The sequence below is a fragment of the Pipistrellus kuhlii genome, unplaced genomic scaffold (assembly GCF_014108245.1).
Source record: "Pipistrellus kuhlii isolate mPipKuh1 unplaced genomic scaffold, mPipKuh1.p scaffold_m20_p_11, whole genome shotgun sequence".
Lineage (NCBI taxonomy): Eukaryota > Metazoa > Chordata > Mammalia > Chiroptera > Vespertilionidae > Pipistrellus > Pipistrellus kuhlii.
In genome coordinates this window covers 19,859,521-19,875,861 of record NW_023425416.1, presented here as the reverse complement: position 1 = coordinate 19,875,861, position 16,341 = coordinate 19,859,521, and the positions used below count along the sequence as shown (strand labels likewise).

General features: G+C 40.5%; 1 protein-coding gene across 2 annotated transcripts in view; it reads right to left on the bottom strand.

Annotated features, from left to right (window-relative positions):
• The window catches only part of FANCD2 (FA complementation group D2), a 74,571-nt gene that overhangs the window by 25,414 nt on the left and 32,816 nt on the right, over nucleotides 1-16,341 (bottom strand). For both annotated transcript variants that reach the window (XM_045579170.1, XM_036431052.2), the window contains exons 18-28: nucleotides 13,272-13,382; nucleotides 10,671-10,780; nucleotides 7,400-7,460; nucleotides 6,650-6,769; nucleotides 5,958-6,031; nucleotides 5,523-5,666; nucleotides 4,956-5,056; nucleotides 4,443-4,558; nucleotides 2,537-2,645; nucleotides 1,714-1,824; nucleotides 1,121-1,233 (exon numbers count right to left, since the gene is read on the bottom strand). In XM_045579170.1, the coding sequence (XP_045435126.1) occupies nucleotides 1,121-1,233; nucleotides 1,714-1,824; nucleotides 2,537-2,645; nucleotides 4,443-4,558; nucleotides 4,956-5,056; nucleotides 5,523-5,666; nucleotides 5,958-6,031; nucleotides 6,650-6,769; nucleotides 7,400-7,460; nucleotides 10,671-10,780; nucleotides 13,272-13,382 (1,170 nt within the window). The remainder of the gene's footprint in view (nucleotides 1-1,120; nucleotides 1,234-1,713; nucleotides 1,825-2,536; nucleotides 2,646-4,442; nucleotides 4,559-4,955; nucleotides 5,057-5,522; nucleotides 5,667-5,957; nucleotides 6,032-6,649; nucleotides 6,770-7,399; nucleotides 7,461-10,670; nucleotides 10,781-13,271; nucleotides 13,383-16,341) is intronic.

Here is a 16,341-nt window from a genome sequence, read left to right as displayed (position 1 = left end):
GCTGCCTCTTGCACGCTCCTCCCTCCTTCCCCAACACTGGGGATCGAGACCACAACCGGGGGCATGTGCCCTAGATTGGAATGGAACATGGGACCCTTTAGTCCAAGGCCAATGCTCTATCCACTGAGCCAACCAGCTAGGGCTAAATTAAACTTTCTAAAATAATATTTTACTTCAAACCCTTGATCATGTACTTATTAACTACATGACCCTGACTAAGTCACTTACCCTCTCTGGGTCTTAAGTTTTCTCATTTATTAAATTTGAATATGATTACTAACCTTGAATTTTTAAAAAACTAATTTTTACTTATTTCAGAGAGGAAAGGAGAAAGAGAGAGAGAAACATCAGTGATGAGAGAGAATCATTGCACGCCCCACACTGGGGATCAAGCCCATAACCTGATTCATAAGTTGATGCTCAACCAATAAGCCAAGCCGACTGGGCCTAATGTTGAAATTTTAGGAGGATTAGAGTAATTATACATAATAAATACTTAATAAACATTGCTTCTCAGCTTTTGGCTAAGATAAAGTATAATATGCAATAAACAGTAGCTAAGAAACAGAAATAATTGGGATCCATGTGGTTCAGGCAATATCAGAAACAACATGAAACCCACTTTGTGAGTAGCAGAGTTATAGGAAAAGGGAACTACTGTTTATTAAGTACCAGAAACTGTACAAAGTATTTCATGTTATCTCAATCTATCAAGAAGTTGACAATCTGGGATTGCAAGGGGAAAGAAGCTAAAAGGAGTATATTTACAACTATGCTTAAAGACAGAAGCTGATAATTACTACAAGGAAGAATTCAAAGTACTGCTAGGAGTCTACGGCCATACCACCCTGAACGCACCCGATCTCGTCAAAGTACTGCTAGGATCCAAAAAATGACAAAAAACATTCAAGAAAATAATTAGGAAAACAGTGTGGTTGTGATAAGAACTTGGAGTCTAATGTGAACTCTGCTACTGATAGGGACACTGTAAGGCCTACAGAAGCTTGTTTGCCTCTCCTTTCCCTAATGTTTCTCTGTGAAATGCAGACAATAAAGCTGGTCCCTCTCTTAATCTCACTGGGCAGTCACACACCTTCATGGATATGCATCATTCCAATACCTTTTCCAGCTGGCCTCTATTAGATGGCGTAGGGTCGCATTCTGAACCATCCTCCTTTGAAACCACGTCATGGGAGGATGTTTTGTTGCCACCTGCTTTTCGCTTCCTTCTTCCTTATGTTTCAAAAAGAGAAAAGTGACTCAAGGAATCAATAATCTTATTTACTAAATATCACTGCCTTTAGAAAACAACCTGCTAAAAAAATCCCTAGAGGCATAGGAGGTAAATTTCTTTTAAAAAAAGGATTTCAGAGAGGAAGGGAGAGGGAGGAATAGAAACATCAATGACAAGAAAGAATCATTGATCAACTGCCTCCTGCAGGTCCCCCACTGGGGACTGAGCCCACAATGCCGGCATATGCCCGGATTAGGAATTGAACCATGACCTCCTGGTTCACAGGTCGATGATCAAACACTGAGCCACGCCAGCCGGGCCAGAGGAGGCAATTTTATAACCCCACACTATAGTTCATTATAAATGCCAAAGAAAGGGTTCAATTACATAATCTCTCCAATACTGATGCCTTGATGCATATAACCTCTTAGGTCAATTCAATATGACTCAAACCGAGACAGTAATATGTAAGAACTTACCTGTAATTCCTTGTTTTTTTATTTTTGCTGAAAATGCAGTGCTGGCATGAGGTGTTACATCTAAAGTTTCCAAGTCAAAGGCTGCAAGGGGAGGACTACAGTCTGGTGTGACTGAAATAAACAGCAGGCAGAAACTCAATATATAACCATCATATGCTGCTGTAACACTAATTATCCAATTGGCTAAAAACTGGTTTTAGAGCTACCAAGCATGGCCGACTTCCTATAAGGTACATTCAAGTTACCTGGCTGTTCTAGCATAGGAAAATGGGCCACAGATAACGTAGGGAGCTCCATGTTTTCCCCAAAGAACCAAGCTACTTTTACTTTATTTTTTAAAATATATTTTTATTGATTTTTTACAGAGAGGAAAGGAGAGGGAGAATCATCAACCAGCTGCTTCCCGCACAACCAACCAATGTACATGCCCTTGACCGGAATCGAACCCGAGACCTTTCAGTCCACAGGCCGATGCTCTATCCACTGAGCCAAACTGGTCTTGGCCAAGCTAACACTTTAGAAGGACAAGTTTACTTAATGGTCAGAGGTATTACGAACTTTCAGCTCTACTCCTGGTTCATAACTATGCTTAGGAAGTCAAAAGGCACTGCAACTTACTGGTTGACCTCCAAAGAAGCAACGTAACTTTACCAAAACCTAACCAATGTTTTATATTTTCTTAAGCAGAAAGAGCTCTTGGAGATAATGATGGAAGGAAAATGGACACACTCATTGCTATTATTAAGCCTGGCTTACAAACTAACTTCTTTATCTCCTCACTGCTGTCCAAGTAGGGCTACCAGTAGTACTATATTTCCCTTACCTGCCAAGTATTTTTCCAGGATTCCCTGTAGCTCTACAATGTGCTTTAACCGGGTGAGCACCTTCACCTTCATCTCAGGTGACATTTGCTGACAAAAGGCATTTACAACCTGCAAAAATACAAATTATATTATCATACTTTGAACTATTCAGATTTTAACCTTATTCATCCAGAGCCAAGATGATGCCGTTCAGCAGCAGAATCTGTAAGTTTAGTCTATAATGTAAAAAATGCTCTCAGCAAGATGCTGTAGAGAGAAAAGCCCTGGGCCAATACATAGGACCTTTTAGTCTTAGTTCTATTTATTACAAGTTAAATGACAAGACAGAATAGCACAGTGGCTAGAGAGCATACACTTTGTGAACCAAGTCTTATTCCACTACTTACTAATTGTGTGACCCTGCCAAATCTTGAAGCTTTCTGAGCTTTTATTTCTTCAACTACAAGATAGAAATGCACTCTGACTGGTTTGGCTAGCGGATAGAGCGTCAGCCTGAGGACAGAAAGGTCCCAGATTCAATTCCGGTCAAGGGCATGTACCTTGGTTGCGGGCACATCCCCAGTGGAGGCTGTGCAGGAGGCAGCTGATCGATGTTTCTCTCCCACTGATGTTTCTAACTCTCTATTCCTTTCCCTTCCTCTCCGCAAAAAATCAGTAAAATATTTATTTTTAAAAAAAGATAGGAATGCAACTGTTGTATGAATTATACTATACTATAGGGATGCAGCTGCATTAATTAAATGAGTACAGCATTTGGCATGGTAGAGTGCTTGATAAATTTTAATGACCAAATTCTCTGTACCCACAATTCCATATGTATAAAAAGAGGATAATATTCATTAGTGCCTATGTCATAATATAATTGTGAGGATAAGAGAGAATTCAAATAAACTTTCTCAGAGATATTATGCATGAGAAAGGAAATGAGATGAAAATATAAGATGATACCATCATTTTCATTTTCCTTATATTTCATACTAGTGGTTCAATGCACAAAATTCATGCACTTTAAAAGGGAATTAATTAGAGGAAATATTTTAATATTGCTATTTGCCCTTTCTCTATAATAGAAGTGTCAGAGATGAAAAAAAATTAGTAAAATGTACATGAAAATCTTTCTCCTGATAGAGTCTCGGTCACCATGGGACCCAGAGTCAAGTCTCCGTCCACCTATGTGTGGCTTGAAATCGCACGAGACCCAGACTTGGCTGGCCCCATCCGTGTCAAGCCTCAGGTCCCCCATCAAGCCCCACTGGGCAGGAGGGTGCAGCCTCAGGTCCCCCCCCGCCCAGCCCAGTGCCATGCAGCCTCAGGTCCCTGCTGATCACCGGTTCCAGCTCCTTACAGGAACACCGCCTTCACTGTGGGCACAGACATTTTTGTGACAGTGTGATGGTTAATTTGCATATTACATCTTTATTTTATAGGACTATTGTGCATTTCATTAAGCACAAATATGTTCTTTTTTAAATTAAATTATTATCTGTGTACATATCTTACCATTCCCCTCCCCCTTCCAAGCACAAATATGTTCTAAAAGAAGGGGGAAACCCATTCAACTGATCTCACTGATTTGAAACAGGTGTGTACTTAACACAGGATAAACAGTATTTTTTTCACAGGGAAGAAGATGACATTATTCCAGGCAGAAGTAAAAATACTGTGAGAAAGGGTTGGAAGTAGTAAAGCATAAGCAACATTAAGTGAATTCTAGTATTTTAATTTGGCTGCATCAGACGATACATATAACTGGCGGCAGGGAAGGGGGGACACATACAGCAAGAGAAATACACTGAGGTTAGTGTGTGGCAGACTTTTTAAGGCATCTTGTGGGAACCAAGAAAATAGTTTACTTTTAAAACTAACTACAGATAATAGGAGAAATGTTCTAAAAACTCTGCTCACCTCTCGGAACCAGTTGACAGTAAGACATATGAGTGAACATATGAATGAACGTTCTTTATCAGACATGGACTCCAGCCTCTCTCCAGGCTCCAGATCAGTGAGCATTATAGGACAATCTGAAAGAAACAAATTTTTTTACTCTCTTTGGTTCAAGTCAAGAGAACCTGGATGCTGCCCCTAGAGCTAACTCTCCTTCTGTGTAATTTCCCCTTAACTTGTATGTGAAGATCAAGTCCCCAAATACTTCCATATTAGCAGCAATCAACATATATAATTAAGAAGTATTAGCAACAACTATAGAAGCAAAGACCACAAAGTAATATGAAACTATAAAAACTAATTGTTAACATGTTGGGAGACTGGTATGTATTTTGTCTTTGGAACTCTGTTATTATTGCTATACTATTCTGCGAAGTTAGAAAATTCCTGCCCCAAATACCATAGGTCTGCCCCTTCCCTAAGTTTACCAAAGAAAGTTCACAAAGAGGACAGGTTGATAACTTTGTCCCATACCTAACAAACCATCAATCTCCTCCAAGTCTCCATTATGTTGTTTCTCCACACAAAGTCTCAGTAACCGGAAATAGGGAGCCAGGCACAATGGGGAGACCAAGCTGGGAAGGAAAAATCCATTTCCATATCAGACTTTACAAGCATATTAGTTCACATTTATAGGGAGCTCCACCTTATGATTAAAGGAATTTTGCCCCAAATGACTATCTACCTTTAAGAACATATGACAAGGAAGTTAATGGATGCACAGCAGATACATAGTGAGCCACAGTGGCGGAAGGTAGAGGTGAGCAGAATGACTGCCATTTGTGACGAAGGAGGGAGTGAAAATGGTACAGGAAGACAACTATGTCCCTGGGAGAGAAATAGAAACAGAAACAAAATAGCCTCACAGAAACTGCTGACTGTCATGAGAACGCAAATTCCAACCAAAAGGTCCAAGAGGAAAATAAAGATTCTGCTAACCCATCCAAATACTACCTGTCTTGGGAGAAACCCTTTTCAATTAAGTTCCCCCCAGACTGCAAGAACATTCAAAAGAGGTTTTAGAAAAGAAAGTGTACTGACTTGTCTGATTCCTGTGAAGTCCTTCTACTTTCATCTTCTGCGAAGTCCTGAGAGAACAACATTGGCAGGAGGTTGATAGCAATGCCATCTTGACTATTGTATTCTTCTAGTCCATAGAGCGCTTTCACAGGAAATGGATAGTTACTGTGGAGAGAAACCAGAATCTGATGCCCCAATTCAAAGGCATACAAGTCTATAGGGGAAACCATTAGAACAAATCAATCTCCCTATTATGAGAAGAAATGAGAACCAGGAGAAAGGATAAAGTAGGGAAACATTTTGCAATTCTGGAGCCGGGAGTGCTGGGTGTGGGATGAAAGACATTGTGGGAATCAGCTATATTTGGCTGAGGTCAAGGGCATTCTGATATCTGTACTAGCTACTGACATAATTTATTCACCAGTATAATCAAATCAGGGAATAAATAGTACTTACCCTTTTGGAACAGCACACAAATCAACCACAAAGGCATCTTGAAAATCGTTAAAGATGGTCTGCCCAACCCAATCCTTCAGGAAGCAAACAAGAGAGACCGTGTAACCCACAGTGTATGTGCAGTGGAGCCCTAGATAAACTATTGGCCTTTTTAAGCCTCAATTTCCTCATTTCTAAAAAGGAAATAACAATAATACCTTATACATAATGCATGAAAAATGCTCACTACACTGCCTGGCACTATCAACATCATCATCAATACTATCAACACCTCTTGCTTACTATTATTATGTGAAGGCAGCCTCAGAGGAGAGGTCTGGGCAGGGGAGTCAGAAAAGCCTTCCCACTTAGAACTCATAGGATAATTTATTTTTGCAGCACAACCGAGAGAGGGATTGAAGAACGAGTAGTAAAGCAGCACTTATGCTTTGTTGCTTTAAGAAAAGATACCTGGGCCCTAGCCAGTTTAGTTCAGTGGATAAAGCATGGGCCTGCGGACTGAAGGGTGCCTGGTTGATTCCAGTCAAGGGCACATATCCTGGTTGTGGGCTCGATCCCCACTATGGGGCATGCAGAGGGCAGCCCATCAATGGTTCTCTCTAGTCATTAATGTTTCTATCTCTCTCTCCCTCTTCCTTTCTCTCTGTAACTAATAAAATATATTGGAAAAAGGAAAAGATACTTGGGCTTACCTGGACTTTTGGAGCCAGCTTTACTATTTGAATCATGTTGGCAAGTTCATCATAGTACAGTACAGAGGCCTGAGGAGACTGCTTACTGCAGGAGTGAACCAACTGCAACAAGGAGGTCACCTGGGGGACCCAAAGACAAAGAATGGTTCAGCCCTTTAGCTGCCACTGCTTCCCTAAAACCATTCACCCCACTCAGTGTAGGTTTTTCCCTTTCCAATTTCACTGGCAAAATGCTATTACCTCTCACCTAAGGTTTTCCTGAGCATCTGAACCAGTCTGTCTTTGTCTAATCTCTTTTCCAATCCCAAAGACACATGTAGCCATTTGTTTTTCTAAAGCAAAGCTTGGGTCAGGCTGTTTCCAGGCTAAGAAACCCTTAAGGACTACCTCTGAGTAAAAAAGTAAAATGTGTTGGCTCACATTCAAAGACTTGTTTACTATCTCTAATATGGCTTTCTCTCCAACTCTCCAATTACACACTGACTATGCTCTGATCAATCTGCTGTTCTTCAAACACGGCCCATCTTTATCGCTCTCAGAATTCATGATTTACTTAGGGAGAACAGACAGATGCTGAAATAAATGCAACACAAGCCAGTAGATTCTAGGTGCCACAAGAGTGCTATAAATCTCTTTAAATTCTGAAAAACACATATTGAAAAACCAGCTTACTTTCTGATAAACTGACAGTAACCAGAATCAATTTCTCAATTACTCATAAACATATCCAATTACATTACAAAAACTCACCTGTGTGTACTGTTCATTGCTCAGGTCTGCATTTCCTTGGCTCAAAATTGAAAATATACTTCTAAAAAGAAAAAAATTTAGCTTCACTTTTGTAATATTTTGTAACAACCAGCAATTAAGTTTAAGAATCTCAACTTCCTCAGGATGAGGGTGATGACAAAAATACATAAAGGGCCCTAGCTGGTTTAGCTCAATGGATAGAGTGTTGGCTCGAGGACTAAAGGGTCCCAGGTTGTACGCTCAATCCCCCTGAACCTGGTTGGGGTGCATGTGGAGGCAACCAATCAATGTGTGTCTCTCACAATTGATGTTTCTCTCCCTGTCTCTCCCCAACCCTCTACCAGGCGTCCTCAAACTTTTTAAAGTGGGGGCCAGATCACGGTCCCTCAGAGAGCTGGAGGGCCGGACTATATGAACTACTAATTCCCACTGTAACACCTCGGCTGCGCTCACTGCCCAAAAAACCTGGCGGGCCGGATCAGACTCCTCTGCAGGCCGCATGTGGCCCGCGGGCCGTAGTTTGAAGACCCCTGCGTCTACACTCTCTAAAAATCAATGAAAAAATATCCTCAGGTGAGGATTAACACAAAAAAGTGCATAAAGAGACAGAGGAGTTTTTATTTCATCCACAAAATGTGGATTAGAACAAACAATAGCTATCTTAAATAAAAAACAACAACCATGCTTTATTGATTTTGGAGAGGTGCACAACAGAATGAGCTGAACTGGAAGAAGGCAAGGTATGTGTTTATTGATCTCTTCAAAATCAATACACACACACAAACAAAAGAAACATCAATGGCCCGGCTGGCGTGGCTCAGTGGCTGAGCACTGACCTATAAACCAGGAAGTCACAGTTTGATTCCCGGTCAGGGCACATGCTCGATTTGCAGGCTTGATGCCCAGTGTGGGGCCTGCAAGAGGCAGCCAATCAATGATTCTCGCATCATTGATGTTTGTCTCTCTCTCACCCTCTACCTTCCTCTCTGAAATCAATAAAAATATATTTTAAAAAAAGAAAGACAGGAAGAAAGAGAGATCAGTCATGAGAATCATTGATCGACTGCCTCCTGCACGCCCCTACTGGGGATCAAGCCTGCAACTCGGACATGTGCCGTGACTGGGAATTGAACTGAGACCACCAGATTCATGGATCTATGCTCAGCTACTAAGCAACATCAGCCAGGCTTAGATTTTTCTTTTAAGGGCACTAAAACTAGTAATAATCATAAAGTGAGCACTAAGCTTTATTCTAGTCGTTTAATGTTCTCAACAACTCTAGAAAGTAAATACTATTATCTTTAATTCACAGATGTGAGAATACAAAAGCATAAAGAGATAAAGTAACTTGCCTAAGATTATTAAGCTAATAAAAAACAGAGCTAGTATTCGACCCCAGGGAAACAGTATAGCTCTGGAAAATGAACCAGAAATTATTCAGCCTCTACAAATTACTAATGCTGATTCCAAGGATGTCTTTTGAGGTTTCAGGAATTCCTGAAAAATCATTTAGACTAAAGGGATAATGAACTGAACTCCAATGTCATTTTTGCAGTGGTAATATCTTACCAAGCGCCAAATCAAATAATCCTTTTGATGCTACAATTGTGGCATCAAAGTGCAGGGGAGAAGAGGCACTCACAGAAAGACTTTGTGTTAAACATAATGCCCCAGAGAAGAGCACAGCAATGAAGAAACCTATACTGTCTAGTGCCCAGATAGAGCAGATACAGAAAAATGCATCCCAGGAGAATCAGGATTTCCCTTTTGTAGAAAAATCTCTAAAACTTAATTTCTTGGCAATCTCTAGTTTTTAACCATCAGATTGCAATGACTATGATCACAATTCTGTAAAAATCATATCAGGTATATACAGTCAAGATTTTGGCTCAACGGATAGAATTTTGGCCTGAAGATTGAAGAGTCCGGGGTTCGATTCGGGTCAAGGGCACATGCATGGGTTGTGGGCTTGATCCCCAGTGGGGGTGTGCAGGAGGGCATACAAGAGGCAGCCAATCAATGATTCTCTCTCATCATTGATGTTTATCTCTCTCTCTCCCTCTACCTTCCTCTCTGAAATCAATAAAAATATATTTTAAAAAAAGAAAAGACCGCTTTCCTTTCCTCTCTGAAATTAATAAAAATATATATCCTATATAATATAAAGAGGTAATATGCAAACTGACCATCACTCCAACATACAAGATGGCTGCCCCCTTTGGTCAAAGATGGCTGCACCAAGATGGCTGGCAGGGGAGGGCAGTTGTTGGCCATCAGGCTAGCATGGGAAGACCGTTGAAAGGGACCAGGCCTGAAAAGGAGGGCACTTGGGGATGATCAGACCTGCAGGGGAGGGCAGTTGGGGGTGACCAATCTGTAGGAGACAACAGGTGGGGGGAACCCTGGCCTGCAGTGGAGGGCAGTTGGGTGGGGGGGAAGAGGGGGAGACTAGGACTGCAGGGGAGAGTAGTTAGGGGTGATTAGGCCAGCAGGGGAGGGCAATTAGAGGTGACTGGGCCGGCATGGTAGGGCAGTTGGGAGGGACCAAGCCTGCAGGGGAAGGCAGTTGGGAAGAACCAGGCCTGCAGGGGAGAGCAGTTGGGAGCGACCAGGTCAGCAGGGGAGGGCAATTGGGTGGGTGGGTGGGGGGGACCAGGCCAGTAGGGGAGGGCAGTTAGGGTCGATCAGGCTGGCAAGGGAGGTCAGTTAGGCATCAATAAGGATGCCAGGGGAGTGGTTAGGTGTGATCAGGCTGGCAGGCAGAAACAGCTAGGGTCAACCAGGCAGGAGAACGGTTGGGAGCCAGCAGTTCTGGATTGTGAGAGGGATGTCCGAATGCCCATTTAGGCCCAATCCTACTGGGCAGTCGGACATCCCCTGAGGTGTCCCAGATTGGAGAAGGTGCAGGCTGGGCTGAGGGACAACCCCCAACCCGTGCATAAATTTCGTGCACCGGGCCTCTAGTGTATAAATTAAAAGATTAGAAGTTAACACGGAAAAAGGTAGTATGCAAATTGTCCTCTCAACCAGGGAGCGGGCCAGTAAGGGAGGTCCCAGCTGTTGGCGGCAGGCACATATTGGGAGAATGTACCAGGCTGGCAACCAGGAGCCACTAGGGACCTTACCAGTGCACAAATTTCGTACCCTGGGCCTCTAGTGGTTTTAATATCTGCTGTTACAATGATATCTACACAATGTAATATTTTATTCTGTAAGGCAGCAACTTGGTTAACTGACCTTGAGTGACAAAAGTCAGAATTTCCATGCATACCTGTCTATTGCCATGACGCCAGCCATGGTGATAGCACCAATAATACCAATGAGTTTGTACTTGAATATGGTGCTAGACAGCTGCTTCCTTACCACCAGATGCATGTCATCCTACAAGGAGACAATGATACAAGAAAGAAGAGGAATGGTACAGTAAAAGAACCTACATATATCAGAACCAAAACACCTAGAATAGCAAGGGTTTTATCATTCACTAACTGAATTTTATAGGACAGTGCCTGGTACATGGTAGACATTCAATAGTAACAGTTACTATAGTTACTATTGGACAGTTGCTCAATAAACATATGTGAATTGTCCTAATGCTATTTTCTGTGCAGCTAAAAAAATAATGAAATAAAAAGTTAGGATATGCACATTCAACAAAATCCTTAATAAAATCCCAATAGCATTTTTTGCAGAAACAGAAAAACCCATACTAAAATTTATATGGGATTTCAAGGAACCCAAACAGCCAAAACAATCTTGAAAAAGAACAAATTTGGGGGCTCACTTCTCAATTTCAAAATTTCTACAAAGCTATAATAGTCAAAACAGTGTGCTACTAATAACATGAGGACACATATATAGACCAATGAATAGGATCCAGAAATAAACCTTCATATTCACAACATGGTCAATTGATTTTCCACAAATGGTGCCAAGATCATTCAATGGGGAAAGGATAGACTTTTCAAGATGCTGAAGAAACTGGATACCCACAATCAAAAAATGAAATTGGCCTACCCAGTGTTGCTCAGCATCAACCCATGAACCAAGAGGTTACCAGTTCAATTCTCAGTCAGGGCACATGCCCGGTTGCCAGCTTGAACCCCAGCAGGGGATGATTCTTTTCATCATTGATGTTTCTATCCCTCTCTCGTTCTCCCTTTCTCTCTTTGAAAAAAACCCCCACCAAAAACAAGAAAAGGAAAAAGACAACCCCCAGAATGAGAGAAAACATTTGTAAATCATATATCTAGTAAGAAATATGCATAATACATAAAAAATTATTACACATTAAAAAATAACAACATACTGAGCAAAGGATGTGAACAGATGTTTTTCCAAAGAAGATATACAAATGACCAATAAACACATAGATGTTCACCATTAGTCATTAGGGAAATGCAAATCAAAACCACAGTAAGATCCTACTTCACACCCAGTAGGATGGTTATAATTTAAAAATTGAAAAATAAGTGTTGGTAAGGGTGCAGATAAATAGAAACCCTCAACTATTCATAGGAATGCAAAATGGTATAGTCACTGTAGAAAACAGTTTGGTGGTCCTCAAAACATTAAACATAATCACCATATGACTCAGCAAACTTATTCCTAGACATATAAAAGAATTGAAAATAGGGACTCAATGAGAGAACTGTATTTTTATGTTCCTAGTATCATTATTCACTGTAGTCAAAAGATGGAAAAAGCCCAGTGTACATGAATGAATGAAGTAAATGTGATATATACTTTAAAGTATACAATAATACATATAAAATGGACTTTTACTCAAGCCATAAAAAAGAATGAAATTCTAATATATCTTTCAATATAGATGAAACTTGAGCATATTATACTAAGTGAAATAAGACAAACACAAATATTATATGATTCTATATAAATGAGATACCTAATATGCAAATTCAGAGACAGAAAATAGATTAGAGATTATCAGGGGCTAGGGGGAAGGGAGATGGAAGATTATTGCTTCACAGGTACAGAATTTCTGTTTTGGATGATAAAAAATTCTGAATACAGGTAGTGGTGACTGTTGTATAGCATTGTGAATGTACTTAATGCCACTGAATTATTTATTTAAATATGGTTAAAATAATAAAATTTGTTATGTATGTACCACAATTTAAAAAAATAGTGACATAGCTCTAAATTAATGATATGAAACTATTACCAAAATGTACTGCTACATGAAAAAGATGTTCAGGATGTAAAACAAGAGGGTAAGGAGTAGAATAATAGATAAATATAAATAGGTAAATGCTCAGGACATCTCAGGAAGCTATAATATAGTAACAGTGATTGTCTTTAGAAAACTAGATGTCTAGAGGACTGAGAGGAGAGACTTATTTTTCACTACATTTCCATACCTTTTGAATTTTGTATCATGAGCATATTACCTAGCCAATTGATTTTTTACTTTTAAAAGCGTGTTATTTGTTCATAATTTAGTATCGATTACTGCCACAGGGTGGCACCAAAGATACAAAAAAGCCATGTGTTAAGATTCTAACTATTATTTGAGTCCTCTGTCTGGCTTTTTCACAAAGGAAAACAAGTTCAGATGATGTACAATGCTTTCACCATAGGCACTCAGCACAGAATATAAATTACTTTTCTTACTCAGTTTCATAATTAGCCGATTACAGACCCATTTCCACACAGGTCTAACATACCAAACATCTCAGTGCTTGCTCCACAGTAAGCACTTAATGTTTGTGGTTGGAAAATAATAAGCAAATGCTGAGACTATGACTATGCACTCCATTTCTATTACAACATAGGCTAGATTTATTATTTTTTTTCCAGTAAATTGCAATTAAGAAGGTTTAAGTTTCTTTCTCAACACACTACCTCTTACCTGGATGTGACTGCTGCTTTCATGCTGTTTGCCAAATGCCAGTGTGCTGAGCATATAGAAGAGTTTTCGTATTTGCCGAGGGGACATTTTATCCAGATATTCTAAAATGCCCTGTAAAAAAAAAAAAAAAGCAAGCAAGCAAATTATATGGATAAGAACTAACTTTTTTTCCTTTAAAAATTTTTTTAATCCTTATAAAGATATACAGATAGCCAGACATCTATTCCACAAAAACCTCAGGTTCTCTACAGCTACTCTAAGACCCCAAAGGGCAAAAATCCTTAGTCATCTTAACATGTCTCTTCATTCTCCCTATTTTTTTCCTCTATTCTTCCTTTTTTCTTAATGAAAACAATATTCTGCCAAAAGTTATATCTCTGACTTTCCTGTATCATCTCAGGTTCTATTTCATATATTACTAGAGGCCGGAAATTCGTGCATGGGGGTGTGTGTCCCTCAGCCCAGTCTGCACCCTCTCCAATCGGGAATTCCTCTTACAATCTAGGACTGCTATCTCCACACTGCTCGCCTGCCTGCCTTCCTGTTTGCCCCTAACCACTCCCCTGCCAGCCTGTTTGCCTCCAACTTCCCTCCCCTGCCGGCCTGGTCACCCCTAACTGCCCTCCTCTGCTGGCCATCTTGTGTCCATATGGGGGCAGCCATATTGTGGGTTGGAGTGACGGTCACTCTGTATATTACTTTTATTAGACAGGATAAGAGGCCTGGTGCACGGGTGGGTGTACCGGATCAGGAAGGGGGTTCCCTTGGGGCATAGGGCAGCCTGGGCAAAGGGCCTGTGGTGGTTTGCAGGCCAGCCACACATCCCTGCGACTCTTGCAGAGACCCTGGTATCTGGTATTTATTTATCTTCTACAATTGAAACTGTGTATCCTTGAGTGGAGACAAGCCTTCTGCTCCCTCCATAGCCACAGCCATATCTTCTATAGTTGAAACTTTGTGCCCTTAAGCGAGGCCTGAGCTGGCCAGAGTGTGCAGAAAGCTTAGCTTCATCCATCACCAGGGAAACGCAAGCCTCCCTCCTGTTCTCTCCATGGGCACAGACATTTTGAGTTAATTTGCATACTCGCTCCTGATTGCCTGGTGTGTATAGCAGAGTAATGATTAATTTGCATATCACTCTTTTATTAGATAGAATTCTTTCTGGAGAATCACAAAGGGATTATTTACTTTTTTTTTTTTTTTTTAATAATCACCAAAGGATATTTTTCCACTGATTTTTAGAGAGAATGGGAGAGGGAAAGACAGAAATATTGGGCAACAAATTAATATGTTTCTCTATGTGCCCTTGACTGGTATCGAACCCTGGACCCTTCTGTCCTCAGGAGCAAACTGACTAGGGCAGAATTATTTACTTTTTGACCTTGGGTAAAACCTCAGCATTCTCATCCCTAATATGGGGATAACACAGCTGATAGTTACCTTTCAAAGCCCAGTCATAATTATGTTAGCTCCCTTATACAAACTTGGAATAATTCCTATTGTCTGTAAGATAAAGTTGAGCACAGCCAGCACAGTTCAGTGATTGAGAAACAACCTATGAACCAGGAGGTCACAATTGAATTCTATTTTTATTTTTTTTAATATATTTTATTGAGCCGAAACCGGTTTGGCTTAGTGGTAGAGCGTTGGCTTGGGGACTGAAGGGTCCTGGGTTCGATTCTAGTCAAGGGCATGTAAATTGGTTGTGGGCACATCCCCAGTACAGGGTATGCAGGAGACAGCTGGTCGATGTTTCTCTCTCACTGATGTTTCTAGCTCTCTATCCCTCTTCCTTCCTCTCTGTGGAAAATCAATAAAATATATTAAAAAATTAAAATATATATATATATATATATATATATATATATATATATATATATATTATTGATTTTTTTACAGAGAGGGAGAGGGACAGAAGCTAGAAACATTGACCAATTGCCTCCCACACACACCCTGACTGGGGATGTGCCCACAACCAAGGTACATGCCCTTGACCGGAACTGAACCTGGGACCTTCAGTCCGCAGGCCGACTGCTCTGTCCACTGAGCCAAACCGATTTCGTCCACAGTTGAATTCTTGATTGGGGCACATGCCTGGGTTTAGGGCTCGATACCCAGGGTGGGGCATATAGGAGGCAGCCAATCAATGATTCTTTCTCATCACTAATGTTTCTAACTCTCCTCTCCTCTCAGAAATCAATATATATAACTTTAAAAAGATAAAGTTGAAACTCTTAGCATGGGATTTGAGACCATTCATAATCTGGTCCTGTCCTATGTCTTCTAAGCTCACTTCCCACCACCTCTCAACACATATCCTATTTGCCAAACATGTTCATCTACTAGTCATATCCAGGCAAACCATGGACTTGGGTGCCAACCTGCTTCTGTTCAAACTGCCCTGTGCCTACATGCACTTTCTTCCTTTCCTGTATCAAATATTTCCCATCTTTCAAGAACCACTCAAATGTTATCTCCTCTTTGAAAACTTTTCCAGATTCCGAGGTCAAATTAATTATTCCTGTTCTGGTGTATCTTTACTTGAGAATTCATCATGTATTTTTAATGACTATAAGTCTTTCTATCGTTAAAGACAAGGACTGACTTTTGCACCCACAGACCAAAAATAGAGCCTATCACAAATCATAAAAAAGTATTTGCTGCCGAAACTGGTTTGGCTTAGTAGATAGAGCGTTGGCCTGCGGACTGAAGGGTCCCAGGTTTGATTCCGGTCAAGGGCATGTACCTTGGTTGTGGGCATATCCCCAGTAGGGGGTGTGCAAGAGGCAGCTGATTGATGATTCTCTCTCATCGATGTTTCTATCTCTCTCTCTTCCTCTTTGTAAAAAATTCAATAAAATATATTTTAAAAAAAGTATTTGCTGAACAAATTAATACATAGATGAATTATTTTCTTTGTATTATTTCCAATCATCTCACCTCTTTCTCACCTCCTCCTATCAATTATAATGCTCAATATTTAAAGTACAAAATTACTGCTGATAGCAGCTATTTCTCAAATATCTGCAAGAAAGAAAAATGATTCGATATACGTCCATTAAGGGACTAG